The 27,050-nt window shown below is 45.6% G+C and overlaps 1 protein-coding gene and 1 long non-coding RNA gene across 2 annotated transcripts in view; one reads left to right on the top strand and one right to left on the bottom strand.

Annotated features, from left to right (window-relative positions):
* The first annotated feature begins 11,610 nt into the window (after positions 1-11,610).
* Positions 11,611-16,576, top strand: LOC116572120. The gene is made up of 2 exons (XR_004278132.1): positions 11,611-11,789; positions 15,257-16,576. It is a non-coding gene; the product is annotated as an uncharacterized LOC116572120 (long non-coding RNA).
* Positions 16,577-18,865: 2,289 nt separating this feature from the next.
* The window catches only part of ANKRD13A (ankyrin repeat domain 13A), a 32,664-nt gene continuing 24,479 nt past the window's right edge, over positions 18,866-27,050 (bottom strand). Inside the window, exons 10-15 of the mRNA XM_032311177.1 lie at positions 26,522-26,652; positions 25,848-26,005; positions 24,937-25,050; positions 23,097-23,257; positions 21,491-21,558; positions 18,866-20,906 (exon numbers count right to left, since the gene is read on the bottom strand). Coding sequence (XP_032167068.1) covers positions 20,711-20,906; positions 21,491-21,558; positions 23,097-23,257; positions 24,937-25,050; positions 25,848-26,005; positions 26,522-26,652 — 828 coding nt within the window. The 3' untranslated portion in view covers positions 18,866-20,710. The remainder of the gene's footprint in view (positions 20,907-21,490; positions 21,559-23,096; positions 23,258-24,936; positions 25,051-25,847; positions 26,006-26,521; positions 26,653-27,050) is intronic.

Here is a 27,050-nt window from a genome sequence, read left to right on the forward strand (position 1 = left end):
GGATGCAGCCTGTGCAGGGAGATCTGCCCGAAATGGGGGAGAGGGCAGGGCTGGCGTGGAGGAGGTGTGGAAGCACAAAGCAAGTTCCATGAGAGTACATCGGGATGTTGCAGTTACCCTGCCTGCCACACTCAATCCCGTGAAGAGAGAAGCAGTTGTGACACCCAGAAGCACAGAGCAAGGCTCGAACCCTTCACCTCCCTGAAGGAGCTTCATGGAGGGGACCCAGTCAGCTCCGGTTTCCCCTAAAGCCAAAATGACTTCTCTCAGATGCTGGCGATCATACACACACCCTGAGGGCTTTGGCTTCCAACCCAGGGAACTGTGGGAGCCGCCAGCACCTCTGGTATGATAGCGTGTTTCATGGAGACAGAGTTGTTTCACACAGGGGCTTGGAAGCCAAACGAGCCAGCGGTGCCCTGAATTCAAAGCAACACCGTTCTCCAGGAAAAGTCTCCTCCCCCAGTGTCCGCGAAGAGAGAAGCGAGGATGTGCGAGGAAGCAGCCCCTTCCTGACGGGGGAGCGCCCAGGCTGAGGGCCCTGCCCTTGCCAGCTCAACACCTGGAGTTGTACACGGGGAAGCGGTTTGCTAACTCAGAGTGTGTGTGAATGCCTAAGATAAAGTCCCTCTGCCTCCCTGTGAGAAAGAAGTCAGTGTGGGATGCCAACACCATCCCTGCACTCGTGGCTCCATGGAGGAGAATGCCTTCTCAAAGCTGAGCTTGGACGAGAGAGAGAACCACAACCTTACCTCCAAGAAACAATCCTGAAGCCGAGCTGCCTTTCACGTGCAGGCCTCTCTTGCGAAGAGAGAAAGATTCACGCGCCAGTGTGTTGGTGTGGAATCCTGAGGAAGGTACCCTGCCCTCGCATCGGAGGACATCAGAGTAGGCGCCCTTTCACTCAGCTAGGCCAGAAAGGAACAACGGAGGGGCACGTCTGCAGCTCCCGTGTTACCCGTCTTTCACGGAGACAGCACGGTTTCCACCCAGCCTCCGGGAAGTGCAACGAGCGTGCTGTGGCCTGAAGCTTAAGAAACAACTCTCCAGGGGCAAAACCTCCTCACACAAAGACTTTCCAGGAAGAAGGAAGAGTCGCTCTGCCAGGAAGTGGCGCGCGTCCCGACGCAGGAGAGACAAGGCTCAAGGGCCAGCCGCGCTTAAGTCACCGTCTGGCGTCCTGAAGGGGGAAGCCATTTCCGTGGGTACGTGTGGGAACACTTGCAGAAATGGCTAGCTGCTGCCCTTTAAGGAAAGAAGTCTATTAGGAAGGCGACCACTGTCCCCTGATGCACGACTTCAAGGAGAAAAAGCTTCACAAACCTTGGCCAGGAAGCCTAAGCCGTGTGCCACGCCCGCAACTACCAGAAACAAGGCCTCTAACCGGGAAGACTTTCATGAGCTAGGCTCTTCCCTGAGGAGAGAAATCTTCACCACCCGTGTGCAGTGCGTGAAGTGGAAGGAAGGTGCCAGGTGCTCGGCTCAGAGGATCTCCGAGAAGGCGCCCACCTGAACTCAGGCCTCAGAGCAACCCAGCATGCTGACAGGGCTCTGTTGGCTGAGCTCTGACAGGCCGGCGCCCTAAGCAGGAGCCCATGCACCAGGACCCACAGCACAACGCAGACTCCAGTTCTGAGTCCACCAAGAGCACTTCCGAGAAGCCCCGCTCTCAGTCTGACCGGAGCAGTAGGCCCTGGCCCTGCCTGAGCAGGTGTGAGGAGAGTGCGTGGCGGGTGCGTTTCTCGGGGAGAGCACACAGACGCGAGGCTCTCCTTTAGAAGAACATCCTTGGGGCTCCTGAGCAGAGAGGCCTTGCGAAAAGAGTGTATGGCAGCGCCAGACAAGTGTCCCAGGCCTAAGGGAATGTTGAATACAAACATTTGTGGCCACTTTTCTGTCATCAGTAAATCGCTTTTCTCCTAGAATGAAATTAAAAAGAATCAAATTTAAGTGGCGATTGCTGCTATGGTAGAGTGGGAGGAGAACCCTTTAACAGAGATCCCATCTGGATCAATCTCACTCCAGAACCAAGTCACCTTGGAGGGAGTGGGAGACCGGAGAAAACTCTCATAGAGGAAACATCCAATCTTGAAACTTTTTTTATTTAAATTTCAGGGTTCCACAAAAAACAAATATGAGAGAGCAAGTCTGGGTAATGAAGTATTTTCCTAATACAACAATGTTTTGGAGGCCAACTCAATTCAAACACAGTGTCTGTACCTAGAGACACTGCGTACACTCGGGCTTTCTGGTCTCAGAGCTGTGGGAAGGACTAGATTTTCCATACCCACACTGGAGAGAGGACCAAGTCTGTCTATTCCTTAACCAGATCATAGCTCGGACTACTCTACGAGATGCTGCACTGAATTTGCCCACTGACTGATTCTACCCCTCATTGGCAGCTGTGGTTCTGAGTGGCAGCCAGGTAGGACCAGTTTTCCAAGTTGGAGGCTCTCGGGAGTTGAGTCTGGCAATGCCTGCAGAAACCTAATGTGTCCCGCCTACATCAGTTACAAATTTTCTGTAATCACATTACACACAGTAAAAGGAAATCGAAATTGTAATTGGAAAAATGGTATCCCTTCCACATGTGTTTACATCAATAAGAATTGTTCTAAAGATCTCAATAAGATTATTTAACTTCTTCCTTCTTCTAGGTTCAGAATCCAGTGTGCCTTTTACCCTCAGAGCACATCTCAATTCAGAGGAGCTGAACTCCAGGTGCTCGATGGCCATGGGTGGTCGGTGGCTACAGTATTGGACACCCATGATCTGGTTCAATTCACCAGCTCAGGTCAAGGCTGAATGACCAACTGAGCTTTTTATTCTCATTAGAATCTCAAATATCAAAAGTTTGTGGCCAAAAGTCACTTATCTTTATATTGTGTGTCATTTCCTAGTGGAGGGATGACATGTAGTAGCTACATAACATGTCTATGCAAGCAAAGAAGATTAAGAACCCAAGCACTCAAGGTCATTTGGGTCATTAGGAAACTCCAGTCTACATGTTTTTCTGCAGAGAGTGGGTCTGGCTGAACATTTTAAAGAAGGAAGTAGATGTCTGGGTTATCTTGAGAAACCCATGTACCTAAAATGTGCTTATGTCTGTGGCCACAAGTGCCCCAATTCAGGGCAGAAGGAGCCCCGTGGGGAAGGTTTGTTGTGTTTGTTCTGCCCTGTGGTCCCTCAGAAGAGTGGGATCAAGACAAGTGTTCAGCTAAGGGAGCCCGTGTCCAAGATCAGGGACCTGGAGCCCTGACAGGAATTACTCTCCACTTTAACTCAGGATGTGAAGTTCCAGAGTGAGGCCACTGAACTGTCCTGGGTTCTGTGACACACATCCAGGGACAAGAGGAAGGAATTGGCCCCTGCAAAGTGAGATGGTAAAACATAGAGTCCAGTCAAACCATACCATGCAGAAACATTCCTGTGGGCAAGGAAAGCTTTACCCTGCCCCAGCGGAAGGCAGGCAAGCTCCTCTCTATGCAAACTCCCACTGGGGAAATTAATGTAAGTTACTGCAGGAGAAAAAGGCCAAAACCCACCCTCTAGGGTCTGTGAAGAGAAGGAGAAGGAGAGAGGGAGGAGGAGGAAGAGTTTCTTTTACAGAAAACTCCCTGGCCAAGGACACAAGCCTTGGAATACAGATGTGACTTAGTGTCATCAAACAAAGAAAATATGTAACTTGAGAAGCAGTCAAAGCAGGTGTACTGGGACTGGCAGAAGGAAAAAGTTGCTAGAGCTGATGGTTTTAAAATGTTAACAGAACTAAATTTCACCCTGTCTCAGGACACAAGAGCATAAACAGGATTCTGTTTGAGGAAAACAAAAAAATCAACCTTAATCAACAACAGAAGAGGCAAACGGTCCAGGACCGTTGCTTCTCTGCTCAAAATGTAGCTGAAAAATACACATTTTGCGCTATATTTTAAATATATAACTTTTTTGGAAGCCAGTCCACCGTCATCATCTGACACTCCACTTCTGACAGACTTTTAACATTTTCAAGATGTAATCTCCAGGCCCAAGTAAGATAAAATAAATGGTTTTTAGACTTTAGAACATGAAGGCTCTAAGGGGATTCCGGTTTGATGACATTGAGCACTGAGATGAACTGCCCCAGTCAGAGGGAGGAGGCGAGAGCGCACACAGTTGTGTTGGCTGACCTGACAGGACAACAACTGAGACAGCCGTCCCCTTTGCTAAGATAACTGGAGTACTTCTTCCACTCGGGTTTCTCTGGATCCACCATGTGTCAGGATATTTCGGGCTGAAAATCACAGCCACCCAACCCAACAAATAAGCTAAAGCAAAAAAATGAGATCAATTGGCTTGGTGACTGCATGACTGCTCATGAATTCTGCGTGACTGAAGAAAATAATAGGCCAGGAGTCCCGGGCTAGGTGCTCAGTGTCATCAGACTTCCACCATTTCCATCACCATCATCATTGCAGATCTCTTCTCTTCCGTGTTGACTTCATCACCACCACAGAGACCCAAAATGACTTTTAACAGATCAGGCAAAAGAAAAAAAAAGTTTGAGTAGAATCCCCATTGGTCTAGCTCTGAATCACGTGCTCCAGGTTCCGAACCAATCACTGTAGCCAGAGGGATGGCTGATGCTGATTGGTCACATCTGGGTCATGTGTTCACTGGTGGAGCTCGGGAATATTTATTACCTTATAAACCTGGAAGGGTGGGTGATTCCCCACCGGTCTCTTGCTGTAATTGGGAAGAGAGGACTAAATCCTGGGCAGGCAAAAACTGAATTCACCAGGGGATGTCCAGTCCTTCTTGAACATCTCCAGTGATTCTCCTGATATTAGCTTCCTGCTCAGAATTTCTCCCATATGTTTTCCAGTTACCCTTGGTAATTTCCTCAACTCTCCTGAGGTCAGGGTTCTGTGGCTTTAGGCTGAATCACTTCAAACATGGACATGACCCTCTTCTTCTGTTGCCCAAGATGCCCCTATTATGCATTAATGTGCATAATCTCTTCCATAGTCTGAATGTGTGTGTCCCCTTAAATCCATATATTGCAATCTTAACCCCCAATGTTATGGTGTTAGGGGGTGGGGCCTTGGGAGATGACTAAGTTATGATGGTGGAGCCCTCACAAATGGTATAATGAAAGAGATCCCACAGGGGCACCTGGTGGCTCAGGCAATGAAAAAGCTGACTCTTGATTTCATTTCAGGTCATGATCTCCCCAGTCCTTGCCAGCAAGCCTGTGTCTGGCTCCATGTTTTGTATGCAATCACCTTAAGGATACACTCTCTCTCTCAATCTCTCTCTCTCAAATAAATAAATAAATATATTTTTTTAAAATAGAGAAAGGGCACCTGGGTTGCTCAGTCCATAAGCATCTGCCTTTTGCTCAGGTCATGATCCCAGAGTCCTAGGATTGAGCCCCACATTGGGCTCCCTGCTTGACTGAGCCTCTACTTCACTCTTTCCCTGTGCCCGGCTCGTGCTTTCTTTCAAAAAAAAAAAATAGTAAGTAGAACCGATTCAAAATTGAATTAAATTTTTAAAAAGAGAGATCCTACAGAGTTCCCGTGTCCCTTGCATTATGACAAAGCAAGAAGGCACCAGCTAAGAAAAACGAAGGGGGCTCTCCCCAGAAAATGACTATGATGCCTGTTAACACTCCATCTGGTCTTAAGGCATAACTTGCTTCAAGTGAACACTTTCCTTACTTGCTAACCTAATGTCCCTTGCATTATGACAAAGCAAGAAGGCACCAGCTAAGAAAAACGAAGGGGGCTCTCCTCAGAAAATGACTATGATGCCTGATAACACTCCATCTGGTCTTAAGGCATAACTTGCTTCAAGTGAACACTTTCCTTACTTGCTAACCTAATGCTCTTGACAGAACTAATGGCCTTGCTTTGAGATTTGCAGGCTGCTCCCCTTAAGGAATGAAGAACCAGAGCTTTCCCAGGCCACAGAGGCCAGCAAGTCTGTTTGAAGCCAGCTCAGCTTTCTGATCAGCCTATTTTTTTCTCTTTTAAGTCACACAAATGACTTTACTGACCTCCTTTGTGGAGCTGTAAATTTTGCCCTCCTTTGCAGAAAGAAGAGAGGACTCCTGCACATCACAGAACAAGAATCAGATCTCCCTGTACAATTCCAGACCACCAAGGCAACATTTGTAGCTGGCACAGAGTCTGCACATGATGAAGAAACACTGCAGGCCACTGCACCCCCTTTGCTAATGAATGGCCCTAAACTCCTTTAAAAACTCCTGGGCCAGGTAGAAACCTCAGAGTTGGCTTTTGGACAGGAGCCCACCTTCTCCACAGGTTGCCAGTCTCCTGAATGAAATTCAAATTCCTTTCCAATAGAAACTCATCTCTTCCATGATGATCTTTCAGGTGACGGGCAGCCAGACTTGGGTTCAGTAACAATGCTGACTTGATCTTAGACTTTTCAGCCTCTGGAACTGTGAGCGATCATTTTTTTTGTTTGCAAACTATCTAGTCTATGGTATTTTGCTATAGCAGCCCAAGTGGACTAAAGATTTGGACAGTGAGTGGGTTTGGAATTAGAGCACATCACAGAAAACCAGAGAACCCCAAAGACCAGATAGCACTGACTGTCCCTCTTGTGATGCCAGATGGCTGGGATCAGTTTCCTCCCAAGCCAGCTATTCTCCCAGCTCTTTGTATCATGCTTCCATCTCAAGACCTACACCATGTGTTTCTCGGTACCAGGTGAAATTAGAAATTGAGATGATTTCATTATTTAAGAAGTTTAGCTTCTTTTGTCTTCAATTCTCCATTCCAGACTATGCTCTGGGCTTTGCCTTTCATAACCAAAAAGGCCACTAAAGTATTTTCCAAAACCACAGTCACAAAACACTTCTTTCCTAAGTTAAAACTTTGGCGTCCCTCCCCCCCTCACCTCCATATCTTGGCTATTGTACAACAATGCTGCAGTCAACCTAGGGTTGTATGTATCTTTTTGAATTAGATATACACACCTCTATGTTTATTGCAGCACTATTTATAGTAACAAAGCTATGGAAGCAGTCCAAATGCCCATGTGTAGATGAATAAAGAAGATGTGTTATGTATATACAACAGAAAATTACTCAGTCATGAAAAGGAATGAAATCTTGCAACTTGCAACTACATGGGTAGAACTAGAGGGTGTAATGCTAAGTGCAATAAGCCAGGCAGAGAAAAACAAATACCATATTATTTCACTCATATGTGGAACTTAAGCAAAATAAACAAAGAGGAAAAGAGACAGGCAAAAAAAACCCTGACTCTTAAATATAGGGAACAAACTGGTGGTTGCCAGAGGGGAGGTGAGTGGGGAATTGGTGAAATAGGCAATGGAGAGTAAGATCATGATGAGCCCTGAATAATGCACAGAATTGTTGAATCACAGGGCACTTGGATGGCTCAGTTGGTTAAGTGTCTGACTCATGGTGTCAGCTCAGGTCTTGATCTTGGGGTCATGAGTTTGGGCCCCACATTGGGTTCCACACTGGACAAGAAGCCTACTTAAAAAAATAACTGTTGAATTGTTACATTATACAATGAAACTAATATAATGCTGTATGTTAATTATACTGCAATTAGAAAAATAGGGGCGCCTCGGTGGCTCAGTCGGTTAAGTGTCTGCCTTCAGCTCAGGTCGTGATCTCAGGATTCTGGGATCAAGTCCCACATCCAGCTTCCTGCTCAGCGGGGAGTCTACTTCTCCCTCTGCCCCTCTGCCTCCCCCTGCCTGTGCTTGCTCTCTCTCTCTCTCTGTCAAATAAAAAAATAAATAAAATCTTAAAAAGAAAAAGAAATTTTAAAAAATGAGTGCCTCCCAATGCAAATCAAAACCACAGTGATATATGATTTTAAAACTACTAGGATGAGGGTACCTGGGTGATTCAGTCAGCTGGGTTTTGGACTCTTGATTTCAGCTTGGGTCATGATCTCAGTGTTGTGGGTTCAAGCCCCATATTGGGTGTAGAGATTACTTAAATAAACAAAACTTTAAAAAAAAAAGAAATATATATAATGGAATATTATTAGGCCACACAAAGGAATGAAATTTTGAAATATTTGATCATATGAATGGACTCTGAGAACATCATGCTTAGTGAAATGAGCCAGACACAGAAGGACAAATATTAGAGGATTCTATTTACATTAAGTACCCAGGGTAGTTAAGTTCCTAGGGACAGAAAGTAGAATAGAGTAACTGAGGGAGGGGAGAAGGGAGAGTTATTGTCTAATGCATAGAGAGTTTTGGTAGAAGATGATGAATAAGTTTTGGATCTAGATAACAGTAATGGTAATTATACAACATTATTAATGTATTTGATACCACCGAATTGTACATTTGTGAATGGTAAAAATGATAAATAATATATTATGTATATTTAATCACAATATTAATTAGTTGATTGATTGATTGATTAGCAACTCCCAAAATTTTGTCATTTTTGCTTTTCTTGATGTTGGGCTGGCAGAAAGGGCTACTTAAGATGGCGAAAGTTCCCACCACAAAACCTGAGCTTTGACAGGAGAACAAAGGCCCAAGCAGGAATCTGAGACACCCGCCCTGGGCTCCAGTGGACCAATGGGACCCCGAGGAGCAGGCGAGATATCCGAATAAGGGAAACTTGCCAAAAGACCCCTGAGCTCCCCTCGAGATTCCTTAAAAGCCCCCTCCTCCCTGCCTTGGGCGCGACTTCCACCGCTCTGCTTTCCAGAGTCTTGGAACCTCACCCAAGGGTGCCCACCTCCTCCCGGTGCAACTTTCCTGGTTCCCCTTCTCCTGAGCCCTGAAACTTCACTGGAGAGTGTTTTTAATAAATCTTGCCTTGCACCCACTTTACCTGGTGTTGTGTTTATCTCGCTGGAAAAACTTTACAGTTGATGCTTTTATAAGAAAGAATTATAGATGGAAATGTATTACCTGAAATGTAGGGACTTAGTTATCACAGATAAATACTACAGTCTGTGATCATGCGTGTATTCACTATGCAAGCATTTACTGAGCACCTACTATGTGCAAAGCACACACCATGTTAGGAATTTGGGGAAGAAGGGTGCAAAAACAAATGAATTTCAGATTGTGCTCTGAAGGTAGAATTGTCAGATATAGCAGAAAATAAGAGCACAGCTTTGCTCATTTACGTTTGAATTTCAGATAAGCAACAAATATAATATCCCATACAATATTAGGAATGTCCTTTAACTAATTGTTATTCATTGTTTCTGTGAAATTAAAATTAAATGAATGCCCTGCACCCCCGATGGAAGAAATTTATAGTCCAGTTAGAAAAATGACATTCACAAATCACCAGAATACAAAGTACAATGAGCCGAGCATCAAAAGGTCAAGGGCTGTGAGAACTTGGAGGTAGAAAATATTATATTTAATTGTAAATGGTCTGCTACGTTAGTAGACATATAGTACATATAATGTACAAATATATGTAGGCAACTAAGTGGAGAAAATGGGCTATTTTCAATACTTTTCTTGTTTTTCTTCCTCCCCTTGCCTTTCTGCTCACTCCACATCCACGCAACAGACATTTAAGAAAACTTTTCCTGTTCCCGGGACTTTTCCCAGCACCAGAGTGGTGAACCAGACAGACATTGTCTTGCCTTCATGGAGTTCACAGTTTGGTGGGGAAGACAGGTAACAACCGGGAAACGTCGAAAAACAGAATCACTTGAGATAGTAATGACAACCACAGGAGAAGGTAGGGTGAGCTTGGAGGCTGTGTTGGGGGCTCTGGAAAGGGCACTCTGAGGAACAGACCCTTGGGCGGAGGCCTCGGTGCTATATAGCTGCCTGTCATGCACATGGCATAGGGAAAAGCATTTCAGCAAAGGGAACAGTAAAAATCCTGAAGCAGAAACAAAAACCGAGGTCAAAGTGCCGGGGATGTAATTACACATGGTACATTCTCATTAAACAATCACCTTTTTTTCTTTTTTTTCCTAGTCCTTTTATTGAAGGGAACTGAAATAGTTAACTGATAGGCAGCCAAAGAAAGAAAATAAAGCTAGGCATTGCAATAATCCACAAACTATTAGGTAGACTACAGTGATTTTTAGGGTCAATTTTTCAAAAGATTTTATTTATTTATTTGATATATAGAGATCATAAGTAGGCAGAGAGACAGGCAGAGAGAGGCAGAAGGCTCCCCGCTGAGCGGAGCGCCCAATATGGGGCTCGATCCCAGGACCCTGGGATCATGACCTGAGCCAAAGGCAGAGGCTTTAACCTACTGAGCCACCCAGGCGCCCCTTTAGGGTCCATTTTAAGCCCACTTTTCTAAGTGGGCTACATTTTCCATAATAATAACAGAATAATCCAGAATAACAGAATAAACTCAATCACTTATAATGTATCATGTCGTTTACATGCATTTATTTGGGACGAAGAGAGATTGCAATTCAGGACCTGCAAGCTATGGCAAAACCATAGACAAATTCAACAAACAAAGGAGAGGGACTTATTTTATGACAAAGAAGGAGGAAGTTGTGTGTGTCGGGGGAGTGTGTTTTGAAGGAAAGTCCATTGCAGAAAAGCAAGAATTCAGCGTGATGACAGTTTCTCACTGTCTGGGCTGCAGGGGTAGTCACTTTGTTGTAGGAGATTTTAGAAAAGGATGTCCCGGTAAGGGCTTCCTGAGAAGGTGGCATTTGTCAAATGGTACTACAGTGTCTATTTTGTAAGGACCTACTTAGCAAGAGGCTTTCATTAAAGTTAAACTGTCCCTGCTCCCCTTCCCCCAGGGGATTCACTTAAAACAAGTCCTGGAAACCAGCTCCAGGTAACAAAGCCCAGATATAAGGGTGGGTCAGGCCAGGTGGAGACATCCGATCAGTGGGGGGGATGCATACTGTCTCCCTGGTTACCAAGGAGTATGGGCCCCGCCCTTTGGGAGCCTTTTGGGCGCCAATCCTAACCAAGGTGTGATGGGCTAAATCAAATGTCTACTAAGGTAAATTGTAACTCAATTGGTCACCTAGCATCACTATGGAGTTTCCTGTGTGTGTTACAATCTCATTGGTCACCTGTGCGTGGCCAGGCCCGACCGCATGGCCTTTGCCCTTAAAAGCTAGACTGTGAAACAGAGAAGGGTCGCCCTCTCTTGTAAGAGGTGCGGCCCTGAACGTGCTGATAGATTCTTGGTTCTTGGCGCGAAATAAAGTTATGCTTGACCTTCGCTTTGTATCAGTCTCGCTCCTTTAATCACGGACCCATTATTGGGGCATAACATACTTCTTGGGCCTTTAGCGAAGATCTAATAAGAAAATACATGGATACATTAAAAAAACCTTCAATAGACCCAAAACAGACCCAAAAACCCTCTACGGAAAGAGGCTCCCCTGCCGCCCACAAAAAGGGGAATGTTGGTCACCACGGAATGGTGATCGAGATGGACGTTGCCCCAGACAGAACAGTGATCCCTCCAAAAAATGGCCCGGGGCTAACTAAAAACGTTCACCAAAGAGGGACATCAATCCGGGAGGAACCTCCCGGGACAGAGAATCACTCGCCTGGGATTATGGTTACCCTGGCAACGAGGCGAGGGAGGTGGGGCAGCGCCGGAAGGAGCCCCGCGCTGGAACGGAAGTGGGGATTTGGACGGAAGTGCCCTCTCCGCCCCAGCCGCCTGGAAAAGATGGCGCGTCTTGCGAGGTGGTGGCTGTCCTTCATCCTGGGCAGTCTTCTGGTGGGGCAGGCGGAGGCCCCGAGCCCGATGGAGCCGCGGGAGCAGAGCCGGCCCTACGCCGTGCTGCGTGGGCAGAATCTGGGTGAGCGGCTGTCGGCGGAATGGCAGGGCGGAGGGGACATGGGAGGGAGGGCTGTGTAACTGCAGCCTTGCTCAGCCCGTCCCACTCCGCGCCAGGCTTGTACCAGATAGGCTCTTCTTGTGTGCTGGTTGCATGAATGAGCTCGTTGTTGAGGCCCATCTTTGGCTGCGTGGGCCCAGGCTAGGCAACAAGGGTGACTTAATGAGAAAGCTCAGGAGTGCAACCCCGTTTTCCGGATGAAGAGGAAACGCAGGTGAAGTTATTTGCCCACGTTTACCCAATTAGGATAGCGGTGGCAGCCAGTACTGGTACCCCCCACCCCACACACACACCCTGCTTTTCGAATGAGTATCTGTTTTCGCTAACCTAAAGAAATCCGAAGGGGATTTTTTCCTTTTACGAAAAAAGGCAAAAAAGTGAAAAGAGAGCTCACCAGGTGTTCTGCAGTACACACCCCCAGCAGCGAGAGTGACAGCACAAAACTACATTCCTGGAACTACACTCAGCCTATTAGCATCATGCCGTTACAGCTTTGAAATGTGTCTGAGTATCTGTGCGTGTTCTCGATTTATTTTGTGTATCCCTTAGCTAAATGTGTCTTAAGGTATCAGAAAAGTCTAAGGTTATTTTTGGGGTCTGGGAGGCTCAGTTTTTTCCGCTTAAATTAATGGCAACTTTTTTTTTTTTTGCTATATGCCATTTCTGCTTAGGAAAGTTTTCATGGGCACAGGACTTTCAGAGAACGTAGGAAACTAGCACTGGAACCTAGGTTTTATGAAGACACCTATTTACACACACAAGTATATACGGTGTACATGGCTTTGGAAGGGGTCCTGGAGCTTAAAGTTCCCAATAACTCTTCCTCTTCTGCCAAAGCCATTTCTTTCCTCTATTCCTCAGTGATATATCTGAATTTCTGTGCCATAGTAGTATCATTTTTGGATTATCTTGAGACTCATTTACATTTGAATTGAATGTCTGTGTTGTCCACTTACTGTGTACCTAACACTCTTCTGAGTGGTTTCCACGTGCTCTGCTGCTTAATCCTTTGGAGCAGGAGAGCGTCTCCACAGTGGTACTATGATATCATGGACCAGATCACTCCAAAGAGTGCCAGCTGTCCACTGGGGGCAAAATCGCCCTGGCTGAGAACCACTCCTGAACAATAATACTATTCAAAGAGTGGTCTGCAGGCCAATGCGGTTTCCAGATTATTTATCTGCAAAGAGAGGACTACAGAAATTTAGTGTTTTTAACAAAATTAACAGTTTTACACTGTCGCCACATCCAAGCAAGTAGAGACCAGACCTAGGTTCCATGGACTGACCTGCTTAATAAGTAGAGGGAGCTGCTTACTAGTCATGCACATAGTAATGGCCTGGGACTGGCCACAAGTTATAAAAACTAGTCCTTTACCACAGATAGCGTAGAAGACACTACCCTAAACAGTCCTGTGCAGGGGGTATTTTTGTCTCCATCTTTACAGAGGAGGAAACAAAGATATCGTGTAATTTATTTGAGAACACATAGCCCATCAGTATAGATGGGAGCCCAGACAGTCTGACCCCACACCTTGAGTTCATGACCGCTGTGCCGTGTTGCCTGTTTTGGTCATCATAACGGCTTTCACTTACCGTCTGCATGTTCTATGTCTACACTCTGTTGAGTGCTTTTCATAGGATACCACAGTTAGGTTTCAGGAAACCCTCTTGAGGTGGGTTTCACTTGCCACATTTTATAGATGTAGGAAATGAAGTTCAGCAATTGGAAGTGACCAATAAGGAAGGACCCAAGAAGTCTTAAGGTTCTGCCTGAGTCTGCCATTCAGGTAACTAATACCATGTGCAAAGTGTGGGGGAGGACAAAGATGAAGAATGGGAGAATCTATCAAGCCCCACATGGATAGCTATCTACATGGGCATTATGTACCTAACAACCCATCATTTTAAACCTTTTCAAATGCTTTTTGAGATTGTTCTCTACTTCCAGCCTCCTACATTCCTGCTTTGGGAATTGGTTGGGGGGTTTTGGGGGGGAAGGTGGGGAGAGAAAGAGGGTTGTTTTGTTTTTGAGAGTCCTTCCAGAATGTCAAATACAGGAGAATGGTTTAAATGGAATAAGGCAACTTGAGGTCCAATTACAGTGAGAACCTTAGAAATTCGTGGAATTCAAAACTTTGTAAATAAGGGCAGGTATTTAGATAAAAAGGCCTGTTTTGAGATAGGACATTTAGCTTATATGAGTTGTAGGTTGTCTTTATCACCTACATTCTTTCTTCCCCTTCCTCACCAAAAAAAAGTGTTTCTGTATGGTCAGTATTTAAATAACTGGGTTCCATATGGGGGCATTTTGTAGGGGTCACAAATACCCCAGATTACTGATTTAAATAAAACTTTGGTCAAATCTTGTTTTTTCAGTAGGCACACTAGAGGATAGCCATGGTTAGTTTCCCATTGGAACCTGGGATGGGCCCACATACTTAAAAACAAATGTATACTTGCTTGGTAAAGGTAACATCTTGAACTCTTGTTAGACCTCTGAGGTAGTCACAGGTCCCTTCCATGGGTTGCTGGTTACGTTAAAGCCTCAGTTCTTAGGTCTAGTCCTCTACCGAGGCTCAACCCGAGGGCTTAGTCGTAGGTTCTGTTTCTCACTTGAGCACCCTGGAGATTTTAGACCTGAAATTTACTCTCTGAAATGGAATAGGTTTGTGAAGTTCATTGCTTCTTGGATCCAAAGGCCTTTGTCTCTTCTAGAGATTAAAATGCTTTACTCTTTTTTTCATCTCCAGTTTTTATGAATGGCTTTAAAAACGTTGGGCTCCCTGCTTCTGTTCTTGTCACCTATAATCTGGTGGTTCTCCATGCAGCCAGAAGGATCTGGTTTCCCACGTTGAATCACATCATGTCACTCTTTGCCTTTGGCCCTCCCTTTAAACTTACAGTAAACCCATGTTGGCATCGTGGTCCACGAGGCCCTGCATGAAGTGGCTGCAGCCTTCCTCTCTGGCTTCATTTCCTGCCTCACTTCCTCCCTCCTCAGCCATGCTCGCCTCTTTCTATTCATTGGCTTTCTTGGCTTGTCTGGCCCCAAGAGCTTGCTTTTGCTGACCCTTGGGGCCACAGTGCTCTCCCTGCAGATCTTCACAGGGCTCCCTCCTCTCATCACGGTCCCAGCTTGTGTGGCACCTCCTCAAATGCTTTCTCCACTGCCCTACCTACCGTAACCCCTCCTCACCCCTCTATCCCTATCATTGTCACATTTCTTCAGGCCCTGTGAGCTGCTCTTACTAGTTTACATTTTCTCCCCCACCTATTTGGAAACATCCTTAGAATCTTTTGGTGTCTGTTTCCCACACACCTGGCACAGTGCCTGGCACTGAGTGGCATTTGGCAAATTATCGGCAAAAAATGGATGAATGACAACGTGGAGCTGCTGTGAGGAGGTGACCTGTTTTCCTTTTGCAGTGTTGATGGGAACCATTTTCAGCATCCTGCTAGTGACCGTGATCCTTATGGCATTTTGTGTCTACAAGCCCATTCGCCGTCGGTGACAGCTGAGCGACCAAGTTCTTCCACAAGTATTGGGGGAAAGTATAAATTGTGTTGCACATGGGTCATTGGAGAGGTTGGAATTAGAACTTCACCACTTGGAAATGACCTTCAGTCTGGACAGTTGGTAAATGTGAAATGATTTAGAAAAAACATCCATCTGGCAGTTATTTTTTTTTCCTAACACTGTAATGTAAATAACTGACTCTGCTTCTTGATGTTTCTTTGTATATCTGGCTGCACTTAACACTTGTTACAAGAAGGACCTGAAGCTACAAGTTTCGGTATAAAGATGGGAAGACAGCTAACTATGTTAGTGGTGGGAAAACCACACTGGAAAGGACTCATCCCGAATATTGGAAAGTACTCATAAGAGGAAGACTTGACATGTAGACATTTCATACTTGAGAACCATTTGGTCACAGTGGGGTTAAGAGTCACACGTGTTTTTAGTTAGATTGAGTTGGCCTGGAATGCCCTGGTTGCAAAGCAGTGTCAGTTGTGGGAAACTTTGGGCCATCAGTCCTCGTGCCACATCTGGGTCTGCACCCAGATGCCCCCGATGAAGTCAGGGCCGCATTAGCTAGCCTGTGACCATGAGCACCCTGGGGCTGGAAGGCTCTGAGTTGGGCTGATTACTGGTTGACCCATCCGAAAAAGAGCTCCATCCTGCTTAAATACATCGAGCTCCTTGGGGCTGCACTCAAGACTTTCCAGCCCCTGGCCTAAAGCTTGTGGCAGCTTTTCAGATTTGGAATCTAAAAGAAACTCAGCAGGAGCTCTTTTTAGTTGTGGGTGGGGAGGTCCTCAACCCACAGAAGTGTGCATTCATAGTAGGAGGCTGAGAGGCGAGTGCATGTGTGTTTACACAGATTTCATCTCAACCTTGAAATGCTGCTGTTCTGCACTGTTGAAATGGATTGTTTTTTCCTGTTGAAATGATACTTTCATACTTCCAAAGTGGTTAACAGTATTTATTTTAAACGTGCTAGGCTTAATTTTCTTTGTTACTGAACTGAAATGCTTGTCTTGTATTCCAGTCACCTCACTGATGTGTGTTGTTTTTTGTTTTGGTTTTTTTTTTAACAACCCACACTGAATGTGAAATAACTAATGTAGGATACTGTGACTGTCGGACATCAGGATTTTGTGTGTAACCCTAACATTGAGCCACTGAAATGTTCACTGTTTTGTGGTTTTGAGCAAATTGTCAATTAAAATTAAAATCTTACATGCTATTTGACTCCTAGTGATTTATTTTCTAAGTGTCTAAAATGCAGGTGTGTGTTTGCATCTGCTCTACTCAGGGAAGTGCCGTGAAGTCGCATTTTAAAATTTATGTATGTGAAGTAAGACAGTTGCCCCAAGGCAAGGTATTATTTCTGGAGACTGAGCCGTAAGTAATCTCTCAGGCCAGGCCAGGGGTCTGAAGCTGGATTTGTGTCCCCACTTCTTCAAGCCTCAGTTTTTCACCTGCAAAGTGGTGCTATACACACCTTATCTTTCTTAATTATGGTGAAGATCAAACACTGTGAAACCATTGGTGACAAGGGTGGGATCACCACCTTTGGCGTGTCCCATAAAAAACCAGGTTACTGACGGACTGCAGGGAGGAGCAGGTGGGATTCTGAGAGGCTGGCACTGACAGCTAAGTCCCAGGAGGGCACATCCTACCTCATCTGGAATGCCATATTTTGATACGCTGCCTAAAAATTTACTGGCATTTTTAGGACTTGAGAGGGAAACAGTGAAAACTTGGTAGGCCCATAAACCAACCTTGTAACCTGCCGTTTGCCCAGTGATAACTAGGCAGCTTACAATAGAATCACGTCCCAATTTTCAGAAACAACCTTGCAATAGTAATTCCATATACAAATCCCAAAACCCAGCCTATGTCTTCATTCCAACGTTACCATCTGTTCAGCATGAGATTTCAATCTAAAGTCAGACACACAGTAATCTTTGTAGAAAGAGGCTTATTACAGAGATGAGGAAGGATACAAACCTCAATTCTGGGAGAGAGAGAGACAGAACTCTACTGAAAACTTTTATGCACCAGGACTGACCACTAATACTTTTGAAGCACCATTATTTCCTTTACCTGTGTCTCTGGGAATACAAGGTTGAGGGGAGGCAGCCAAAGCCCCTAAACTGAACTGCGCCCAGAATACACACCGTGTACCCAAATGAACGTATTCACTTCATTTATACCAACCATAAAAATGGCTTATCGTAGTAAGTATTAATCTTAACTTTGTTTAAATTTGAGATGAATAAATCTGTGAGTGCTGCTTGGGATTTGGGAGCTCTGGAAGTCTTACTACATTTTTTTCAGCTGGACCCCAATCTGAATTCTACACTTTTCCAGATGTAGGCGTACTTTGGACTTTGAACCCCAACACTTACCTGCACTGCAGGTAGTCCTGGGAAGCAGCTGTGGTGCAACTTGCCTTCCTTGAGGTCTTCGGCGTTTAGCAGGAAACCCCTGGTTACAGTAAGTCTGGCCATTTCTTCCCTGTCATTATTAAGAGCAGACCTCCCTTCCTTGAGAGGCCAACACCATGTTACGTATGGTGTGTTCAGCTTGCTCATGGAACAGTATCTAAAGTGCTTCAGCTCCGTTTCCTGCTGGTACTGCACTACCTAAGTTTTAATGAACGTAAAGGTGAAGAAACTGTTATTTTTTTTTTTTAATTAGGTAATCCACAGTTATTGTCTAAGCTATTGCCTCTTGGCCTAAGGCGAATGAGTTTTCTTCACAGTGCCCCACTGGCTCAGTATTGTCTACTTTCCCCCAAAGCAAAGCAGCTCCTTCACATCTTCCTGGAAATACCAAGGCCGCATTTCTGGAGCCCAGATGATTTTCTACTGGTCACTGCCTCCGTTTGTGTTTTTGTGTCTTTTCAAGATTTATTTTTTATTTGAGAGAGAGAGTACAAGCAGGGCGGGGAGGAGGGAAGGGCAGAGGGAGAAGCAGACTCCCCACTAAGCAGGAAGCCTGATGTAGGGACTCGATCCCAAGCCCCAGAGATCATGACCTGGACTGAAGGTTTAACCGACTGAGCCACCCAGGCGCCCCCCGCCATCCCCGTTTCTTAATACCGAAGTAATTGGGTGTAGGATAAATCTGGAAGCCCTAATTATCACCTGAACTTCTAAGATCAGCCTCACAGAGCACATCAGCCTCAGAGGGGGGGCATCTCCAGTCCCAGGAGCGATCTGAGGTTGGCGCGGCTTCCCGGACTCCAGAGGAGCCAGGCCACCTCCAGCAGAACCACTGCAGTCTGTCCCAGCAGCCCCTGTGCTGGTGGGCTTTTCAGTTTCTATGTGAAATGAGCAGCGTGGGGCATGTGGACTATATGACCCCGGTGGGGAGGCTGAGAGGAGCAGGTCACCTTGGTAATGGATGCCAGGTGGCATGACGCATTCTCCTGTTGTAGTCACATACATAACAGGGAGTGTGGGAACATTCAGCGACTAGAGAAACCCCATGAAAAGGAACAAAGACTCAAAGGCTAGCTAGGATACTGTCCGAGAACCCTCTCGGGAAGCAGTCTTTATTTGCATTTTAAGAGTGAACACATAGATTAGAAATGCTGCAACAGATGGACAGAACGCTCAGTCCCTTTTTAACCAACTTCCCGGGGAGTCCCCTTCCTCCGGAAGCAGGCCAGTGGAATGCAAACACAGAAATCATGGCTGGTTCACCTCAGGGAGTAAACGCTGCAGCCTGATGCATTCCCGAGAAGTGTCTTCACTCAGGGTGAACACGGAGTAAACAGAATGCCAAGCTGTGTGTTGGAAACAAACATGACCCCGCGGTATACTGGCCGTGTGTGTGCCGTGACTAAAAAGGCAGGTGGTTATGTGGAATCCAGAGCACAATCCTCTGAGACTAAGAGCATTTTACTGGCAGCACTAACTGGAGGATACGGATGCTAACTGCAGCGTAGTTTCTGTCTCTTCCCATCCTGAAAGCAGCACAGCAGACAGGAAAGAGACAGGGAGCTGAGGTGGCCACTGTTACCAGGTCATGTCAGTCAGCCTGTGGGGACGACCAGATGGGCCAGAATGAGGGCGCCCTCGGCTCTCCTCCCGGGCGTTCTTCTGTGTGGTGTGCAGTGCTTATTTACAGAAGGGTCACATAAAATCGTTAAACTACTAAAGGTATCCAAAAAAGGCCTGAGAAAATTTGGTTAAAATGTATAACCTTGTATTGCTACTGATGGGAGTAGTTGTCTTTATATCTTTTAAAAATAATAAAAAGATTCTGTTAAAAAATATATTTATCCAGAAAGATGTTGATTTGAACTCTAAAAAGCAATGCAGAATCCTCATTTTCCCTTTTGAATACAGAGCTTAATATTAAGTTCTGCTTGGAGCTCCCTTTCTAACTACAAGGCCACTCCTTCTTCTCTAGTGAACCTAGGCCTGTAGTGGGGTCTCCCTTGGCCTCTCCGTGGCAATCTGTCACTAGGGAGGGTGCGGAACACACCTACTTTGGTTCTGTGCTGTCTGATGTTTTGGCCAGCCTGCCGCCTCGAGAACAAGCCTCAGGCTCTCCTAGCTGTTCCTTCGGGGCCAGGATTAGCTGCCTTGGATTTAGCCTGGAGGATCCTGCTCTCAAATGAAGTGCCTTTATAAATTCAAATCAGACCCCTCAGGGTGGAGTGAGGTGGTTTGAAACTACTGGTAATTTTTAAGGCTAAGGCAACATCCGTGGTCATTTGTATAGCCTAATGTAATGCAAATAGTTACGCCTAATCTAAAACGTATCCTGTACATGTTTCCTCTTTGACTCTAGCAGCAGTGGGTGGGATGGAATAAAGTGGAGATGGAGGAGGAGCAGTGAGTGTCCTAGAAACCCTGTATAAAGGTAAAAACAAAAGAATAGATCGGCACAGATTATCCATTTCTTTGGTGAACTGTAAAGAAGTGTCTCATAAATTCTCATAAACCACGCTCTAAAAAGGCTGCTGCTCTCATATATAAAAGCACCCTGACTCTGCAATAACTTGTTTTGTTATCACTCCTTGATAAAAATTAATCTACAAACTTGCGGGGATTGGGGTTTTTGTCTAAAGCTGGTAGTAGTAAAAACGTGACCTGCAAGCCAATACATCTAATGGAAAGTGATGATGCTCTCCTCCCCTTAGCCTGGAGATGGGGCCTGCTGGTCCCCAGCCCCTCCCCGGGGGAGTGTCATGGATGGGCCTGGGAGTCCCTGGTCCGGCACCTCTGCAGAAGGAAGGGCAGCTGCTGTTGGCTGCATGCATGCGAGGTGCAGTCCCTCGGCCCCGGGGCACTAGTGATGCAGCACTCCCGTGCGGCCCAGAACCTCTGCTTTGTGCAGCCGGTGACCAGAAAGGTCTATTTCTCAGTGAGAGACAGCTGTAAGACTTGCTGGAGCTCCTCCTCCTCCTCCCGGAGCCGGAGCTCACGCTCCTCCAGCTCTTTGGCAGAGAGCTCCATGGCCAGCTGCAGGTCGCTATCAAAACGGCTTGTCTCGCTCGAAGCCCCGGGGTGCAGGCCTTCTGAGCTGGTGAGGAGGCTCTCCTGGATGGCCCTGTGGGGGGAAAGAGGTGGAAAAAGGAAAACAATTACCAATATCATCAGGGCAGCAGCAGCACCTACATTTAACTGCCTCCCAAGAATGCACCATACTGGGCACTTAATACACATCCCACGGGCACGGTGCCATTCAGTCCCCTCTACATCTGGAGGCAGGGTGCTGCATACAGGTGAGCAAACCCGCCCATGATCACCCAGCTGCTAAGGGATGGGGTCAGGAACTGAATTTGGATCTATTTTAAAGCAAAACCTAAGTTTTCTTTCAGTGGGCTTTCATATATGCCTGGAGTACATGAAAATACTCCATAAAATAAATCTTTCCAGTCTTTACCCTCTCCTTTAAAAAGATAATCTACTCATCCCTGTATCTGTTCCCCAAAGACTCCTCATTCTTAAAACTATCTACCTCCTGCTGAGGGCATCTAGACCCTGTGAGCATATACTCCTTGCAGAAGATCAGACCGCTCAAAAAGCATTTACTGGGAGCCTTTCTGCCAATGGCACTGGCCTGTGGCTAGTCAACAAATGGATCAACACTAAGTCCCATGTCGGCCTCACTTTAAAAGTTATGCCAGTCACCTCTCATACTGGGCGTCGTAGGCATGTGTCTGGCCGATCCCTCCATTCGAAGCTGGTCCTGAAAGTTCCTGCGAAAAACAAACATGATGGACATGAATACCTCCTAGAAGGAGGAGGCATCATACTGATAAGGCGACGAAAGCACAAGAACAAAATTTAAAAATTTTTCCATGTCCATTACTGATAACACCACATGAAAAATGAACAGAGACTTGGGTGATCTCAAACACGACACCTAAATGTCAGGTGGAATGTGGTACACTACCCTGCTTAACGGCCAGAGCCTCTCATACTTGACACAGAATCCATCAAAAACAACCTTGGGCAAAGTTTAAATGAACAAGGCAGGTCATTCTTGTAAAGTAAGGTGACAACATATAACTCAACATTTGTCATCTTTGACTTTGGCTACCCCCCTCCTTTGCAAAATTTATGGTCAACAAGGTTTATGCAGATACTGGGCAGGAGGGAGCAATGAGCTCACTTGAAGAAGGGCAAGGCACACTGGAGGGACAGTGAGGTCCAGGGGCTGGGCTTCTCCCAGGAGGCCTCCCAAAGGCAATACGCTGGGTATGGGTGTGGCCCTTGGCCCAGCAGCTTCAGAAAACTGAATGGTTAAGAACAGACTGATGGGGAATGGAGGAGGGGAAGCACATCCACTGCCCAACCTTGGAATCTCAAGAATAAAACCATAATGCCAAAAATCTGAACTTGGACACTGGAGTGTGGGTACCACTCTCATACCTTGGGGGGGGCCTGTGAGTTCAGGGGCTGGGCCTGCTTCATCAAAGAATCCTCGCTCTGCAAACATGTGCCAAATGAGCGATGGAAGGAAACAAGGAACCAAGAACAAACAGCAGAAGCCCAGGACACCAAAAGGTGGGGAACACAGAAAGACAGCCCGCCACAGCAGAATCAGAAAAGCACAAGAGGGCAGGGTTGGAAGGACTTGACATTGGGGGAGGAGGAGCTCAAGGCCTGCACTGTCCCAGGCAGGTGAGACCTGGAGGAAGAACCACCTGAGGAGACCAAGGGCACCTGTTCTTACTCTGGTCTGCCCCACCCTTAGCTCTACCCTTTAGAGTCCCTGACAGTTTGGGATTATACCCTTTGCAACAGAGTAAAACATAGGAGTAAAAAACAAACTTAACAAAGACTCAACCACCATTTTCATCACACACTGAGCAACCACAACACAATGACTGGTCTTCCCTTGGGAGGAAGGTAGGATTCAAATCCACATGCCTTCTTACAAGACGACCAACATGTGGACAATATTCCAGAAAAAAACAGGATGGGAGAAGCTAGCATGAACCTACGGTTTCGGTACTAGCATATCAGATAGCATGCTCTGAAAACTACGTGACTGTGGGCTGCGTGGGTGAACCTGAGGAGAAGGAGGTCTGTCAGGAGACATCCTGTGAATGATGCCGACTTGGGCTGTGCACACGGTATCAGAGAAGCAGCTTTTGGGAAAGACCAGGTGCAGAAAATAGGACCTCTGGGTACACTGAGAATCTGCCCAGCTTGTGATGTCCAGTGAGTCTCACAAATCAGCTACAGGTTGAACCCTCCCGTGCCCTGCCATTTGTTCCACTAAATGCACCTGGCTCCTGCTGGACTCCAGTAAACTCTGCTGGATCGCAAACTGCATTAGCTCATAATCTTCATCTTGTAAATGCACATTTCTGCCATTGTCTTGAACGTGGTAAGAGTCTGGAATTTCAAATACAGACTGATCCACCTCAAAGTTTGTGACGTGGGAAGCTGAAACACAAAGGGTAAGAGTCGGTGCCTAAATCAGCAAAATAAATTTCCACTTCAAACTTAAAATTTTAAATATATAAAAATTTGTTGGGGCGCCTGGGTGGCACAGTGGTTTAAGCCTCTGCCTTCAGCTCAGGTCATTGTCTCAGGGTCCTGGGATCGAGCCCCACATGGGGCTCTCTGCTCGGCGGGGAGCCTGCTTCCCCCTCTCTCTCTGCCTGCCTCTCTGCCTACTTGTGATCTCTCTCTGTCTATCAAATAAATCAATAAAAATCTTTAAAAAAAAAATTTTGTTCAGTTAGAAAACAAAAGGATTAAAATGATTAAGATCATGAAACAAGATGGAATTGGGAGGGAGACAAACCATAAGTGACTCTTAATCTCACAAAACAAACTGAGGGTTTCTGGGGGGAAGGGGGTTGGGAGAAGGGGGTGGGATTATGGACATTGGGGAGGGTATGTGCTTTGGTGAGTGCTGTGAAGTGTGTAAACCTGGTGATTCACAGACCTGTACCCCTGGGGATAAAAATATATGTTTATAAAAAATTTAAAAATTTAAAAAAATGATTAAGATCTAGGTTTGCTGCTATGTGAGAGAGATTTTGAGGAACAATAACCTTGACAGGAAAGTACCAAAATATGGCCTTTTCTTTCGGTCTTTTCCTTTAAGTAATAAAATTAACTCATGGTCATAAAAAAAATAAAGATCTCTGTCTCCCTACACCCTTTCTCTTATTTCCAAAGTCCTGAGGTAACCAGTGTTCCCTTGCATGTCTTTTGAGAAATGCGGTGTGTGTATGTGTGTGAATAATACATAGTCACACCAAGGACTCTTTGTAGTTTTCCTTTTTTTACTATGGAATACAGTAAACATATAAAACAAAGTAAGATGTCTATAAACTAAACTAAAAATGATAATAAAACGGGGAACCTAGGTGGCTCAGTCGGTTGGGCATTCAACTCTTGGTTTCGGCTCAGGTCATGATCTTGGGGTCATGGAATTGAGTCCTGCACCAAGCCCTGAGTCAGGCTCCACATTCACTGTAGAGTCTGCTTGAGATTCTCTCCCCTGCATCCCCCCTCACAGCTTACACATGCTCTCTGTCCCTCTCTCTCAAAAAATAATAAATGCCTGTGTATCCTTCAACTAGTCCAAGACACAGAACACCATTTTACCCCAGTAAAACAGACAAAACAACTAAAAAAAAAAATCAGTTTTGTTTCTATATACTACCAACGAGTAACTGGAAAGTAAGTAAATAATCCACTTATAGTAGCCTCCAAAAGATAATGTGGATGAATGGCAAGGGAGCCTGAGGAAATTTTGTCAAGTAATAGAAATGCTCTACGTCTTGACTGTGGTGGTTCTGTGGGTACACGCATTTGTCTAAAAGCACTGAACTGTCACACTTAAAGTGGGAGCATATTACTGTATACACAGTACACCTCAATAGAGCTGGTTTTTAAAACTATGCTTTTTTTTTTTTTAAATACAAGTGGGGTCATATTCTATAAGTTTTTATACTGACTCTCAAAGAAATCTAACATTTTCATTCACTGCAGAGATCTATTTCATAAGATACTCCAATGTCAAACTGAATAATCAGTAATTAACTGGATGTGGTGGTGTTTTTTTTAAACCACAAAGCCCAACTTTTTTTTTTTTTTTCTTTTTTTACCTGTATCAGCTTGGGTCCCTTCCACATTTTGAGATCCAGTTTCTTCAGCAGTGCTACAGCCATTGACATTTCCAAAGGTAATCCGTGCATTTAAGACATGAAACAAGGGAATTTCTAACAAAATAAAAGCTTTTATAAATAAACTTTATGAGACTAATAATAGCCACCATTTACTGACTGCCTACTGTGCTTGTACACATCAAATACATTAACATAACTACCTTTCCCAATATACAGATGGGAGAACTGAGATTCAGAGAGGTTAAGCAGCTTTTCCTAGATCACAGTGAATAAGCAATTGAGCCCGCACTGAAGAATGTGTCACCAGTATGCAACTACCCAAACTGTAGTTCTTCACAAGTTCTATATAGTGTGTTTAGGATTATGCATTCCACTACAGGCCCTAAAACATACTTAGGTATCAAAGATCTTGGTGTCAGAGTTCTTCCTCAGAAACAATCTAATTTGATGCCTAAGTTAAGTGTGACATGAAAACAATGAATGTTTTCCATTCATTCCCAATGATACTTCCTTAAGCCATATTAAGCTAAAGGATCATTGTGACCTCCTCCATTATGTGTACTGTCTGCTACTTTTGCCTAAAATGTTCCAGTGCCAGGGTGCCGGGTGGCTTAGTTGGTTAACCATCTGTCTTCAGCTCAGGTCATGATCCTGGGGTCCTGGGATCAAGTCCCACATGTGGTTCCCTGCTCAGCGGGGAGCCTGCTTCTCCTTCTCCCCACCCCACCTCATCCCCCATCCCACTTGTGCTCTCTCTCTTGCCCTCTATACAAATAAATAAATAAAATCTTTAAAAAAAAAAAAAAACATTCCAGTGCCCTGAAGTACATTCTGTCACCCACAGAAATGGCCAGAACCTGCAGGTGCTCCTGTGGTTTAGTAGTCAGTACCTATTTTGACAGGAAATCCAGGTGGGAATTCCAGTTTGATGAAATCTCTCAGCCGTGCAAAATGAGCACTGGTTCGGGCCATGAGATCAATGATGGGAATGACCTGCTCCACAAGAGACAGCGGAAAGTCCTCACACATCCACAGCGTCGCTTTGAACCTGCAAGACAGACCAAGACAAAAGTGAGGCCAACACCCCCAGACAGGGAAAGTGAATGACTTGCACGCAGCTGGCAAGACAGCACCAGCCTCCTCCTGAATGCAGCCTTCCCAGCCACAGTACTTCTCTTCATGTGGAGCAGGGAAGGGACTAGACCTGTGCAGAATTCGGACGACCATGCAATCTGGCCATCAGGAGAAATGCCCAGCACGCTGACCTCCCCCTGCAGCAGCTGGAATTGACAGCAAGCATGAAGGAACTGAGCGCTGGTGGATCTTTCCACTGGATCAGCTGAAGCTTGCTGGCAGTAAAAAGTAGAAGGAATTCTTATATCCCATCTCTATTCCATTTGGAAAAGGGCTAATAAGAAGGTGTGCAATCTGCTATTTGCTTTTCTCAGATAAAGTAACTTCCAAATGATGTTTAAAGGAAAGGGACACAAAAATGACAACACGACCCCAAGAAACAGCACAACTTCTGAAACAAGAATGCGTGTGGCTGCTGAGCCCCTCTTACTTTTGCGTTCTAATCGTCAGCTCTTTCGGCCTTCCAATGTCCCGGTCCTTCAGATCAAACTCTTCATTAAAGTACTCCTCAGGTGTGATGGCCGTGGGGTTGTTGGCGGTGGCACATTCCGTAGTGAGGTCCTGCCAAGCCAGAACTCGGGGGAATCAGAAATGCCAATTGGTGCTCACAAGTGGAGAACTATGGCACTCAGCCCCAGAGATGGATGTGTTAACCAGCTATGGGTCAGGATGATCTAGTCTTTCCCCCTGCCCCCGCTAACCGCACCCCTCACATACTTTTTTTTTTTAACTAAGTTATTACACAGAACAAGAAAATCCACAAAGGTGTGAGGAAATGACACAGGAAGCCTAACGGGTCTCTCCATGTCAAACGTTTCTCTACTCTCTTTAGCATTTTTATCTCCTGACAGGAAAAAAGAAAAAAAGAGAGAAATGGCTGAAAGCACATAAGACCTAAGAGACCTGGAGCTTACCTTCCAGCTCTGTCAGGCTCTTGCTCGGGACACTGGAAAGGGAAT

This window comes from Mustela erminea, chromosome 13 (assembly GCF_009829155.1).
Source record: "Mustela erminea isolate mMusErm1 chromosome 13, mMusErm1.Pri, whole genome shotgun sequence".
Classification (NCBI taxonomy): domain Eukaryota; kingdom Metazoa; phylum Chordata; class Mammalia; order Carnivora; family Mustelidae; genus Mustela; species Mustela erminea.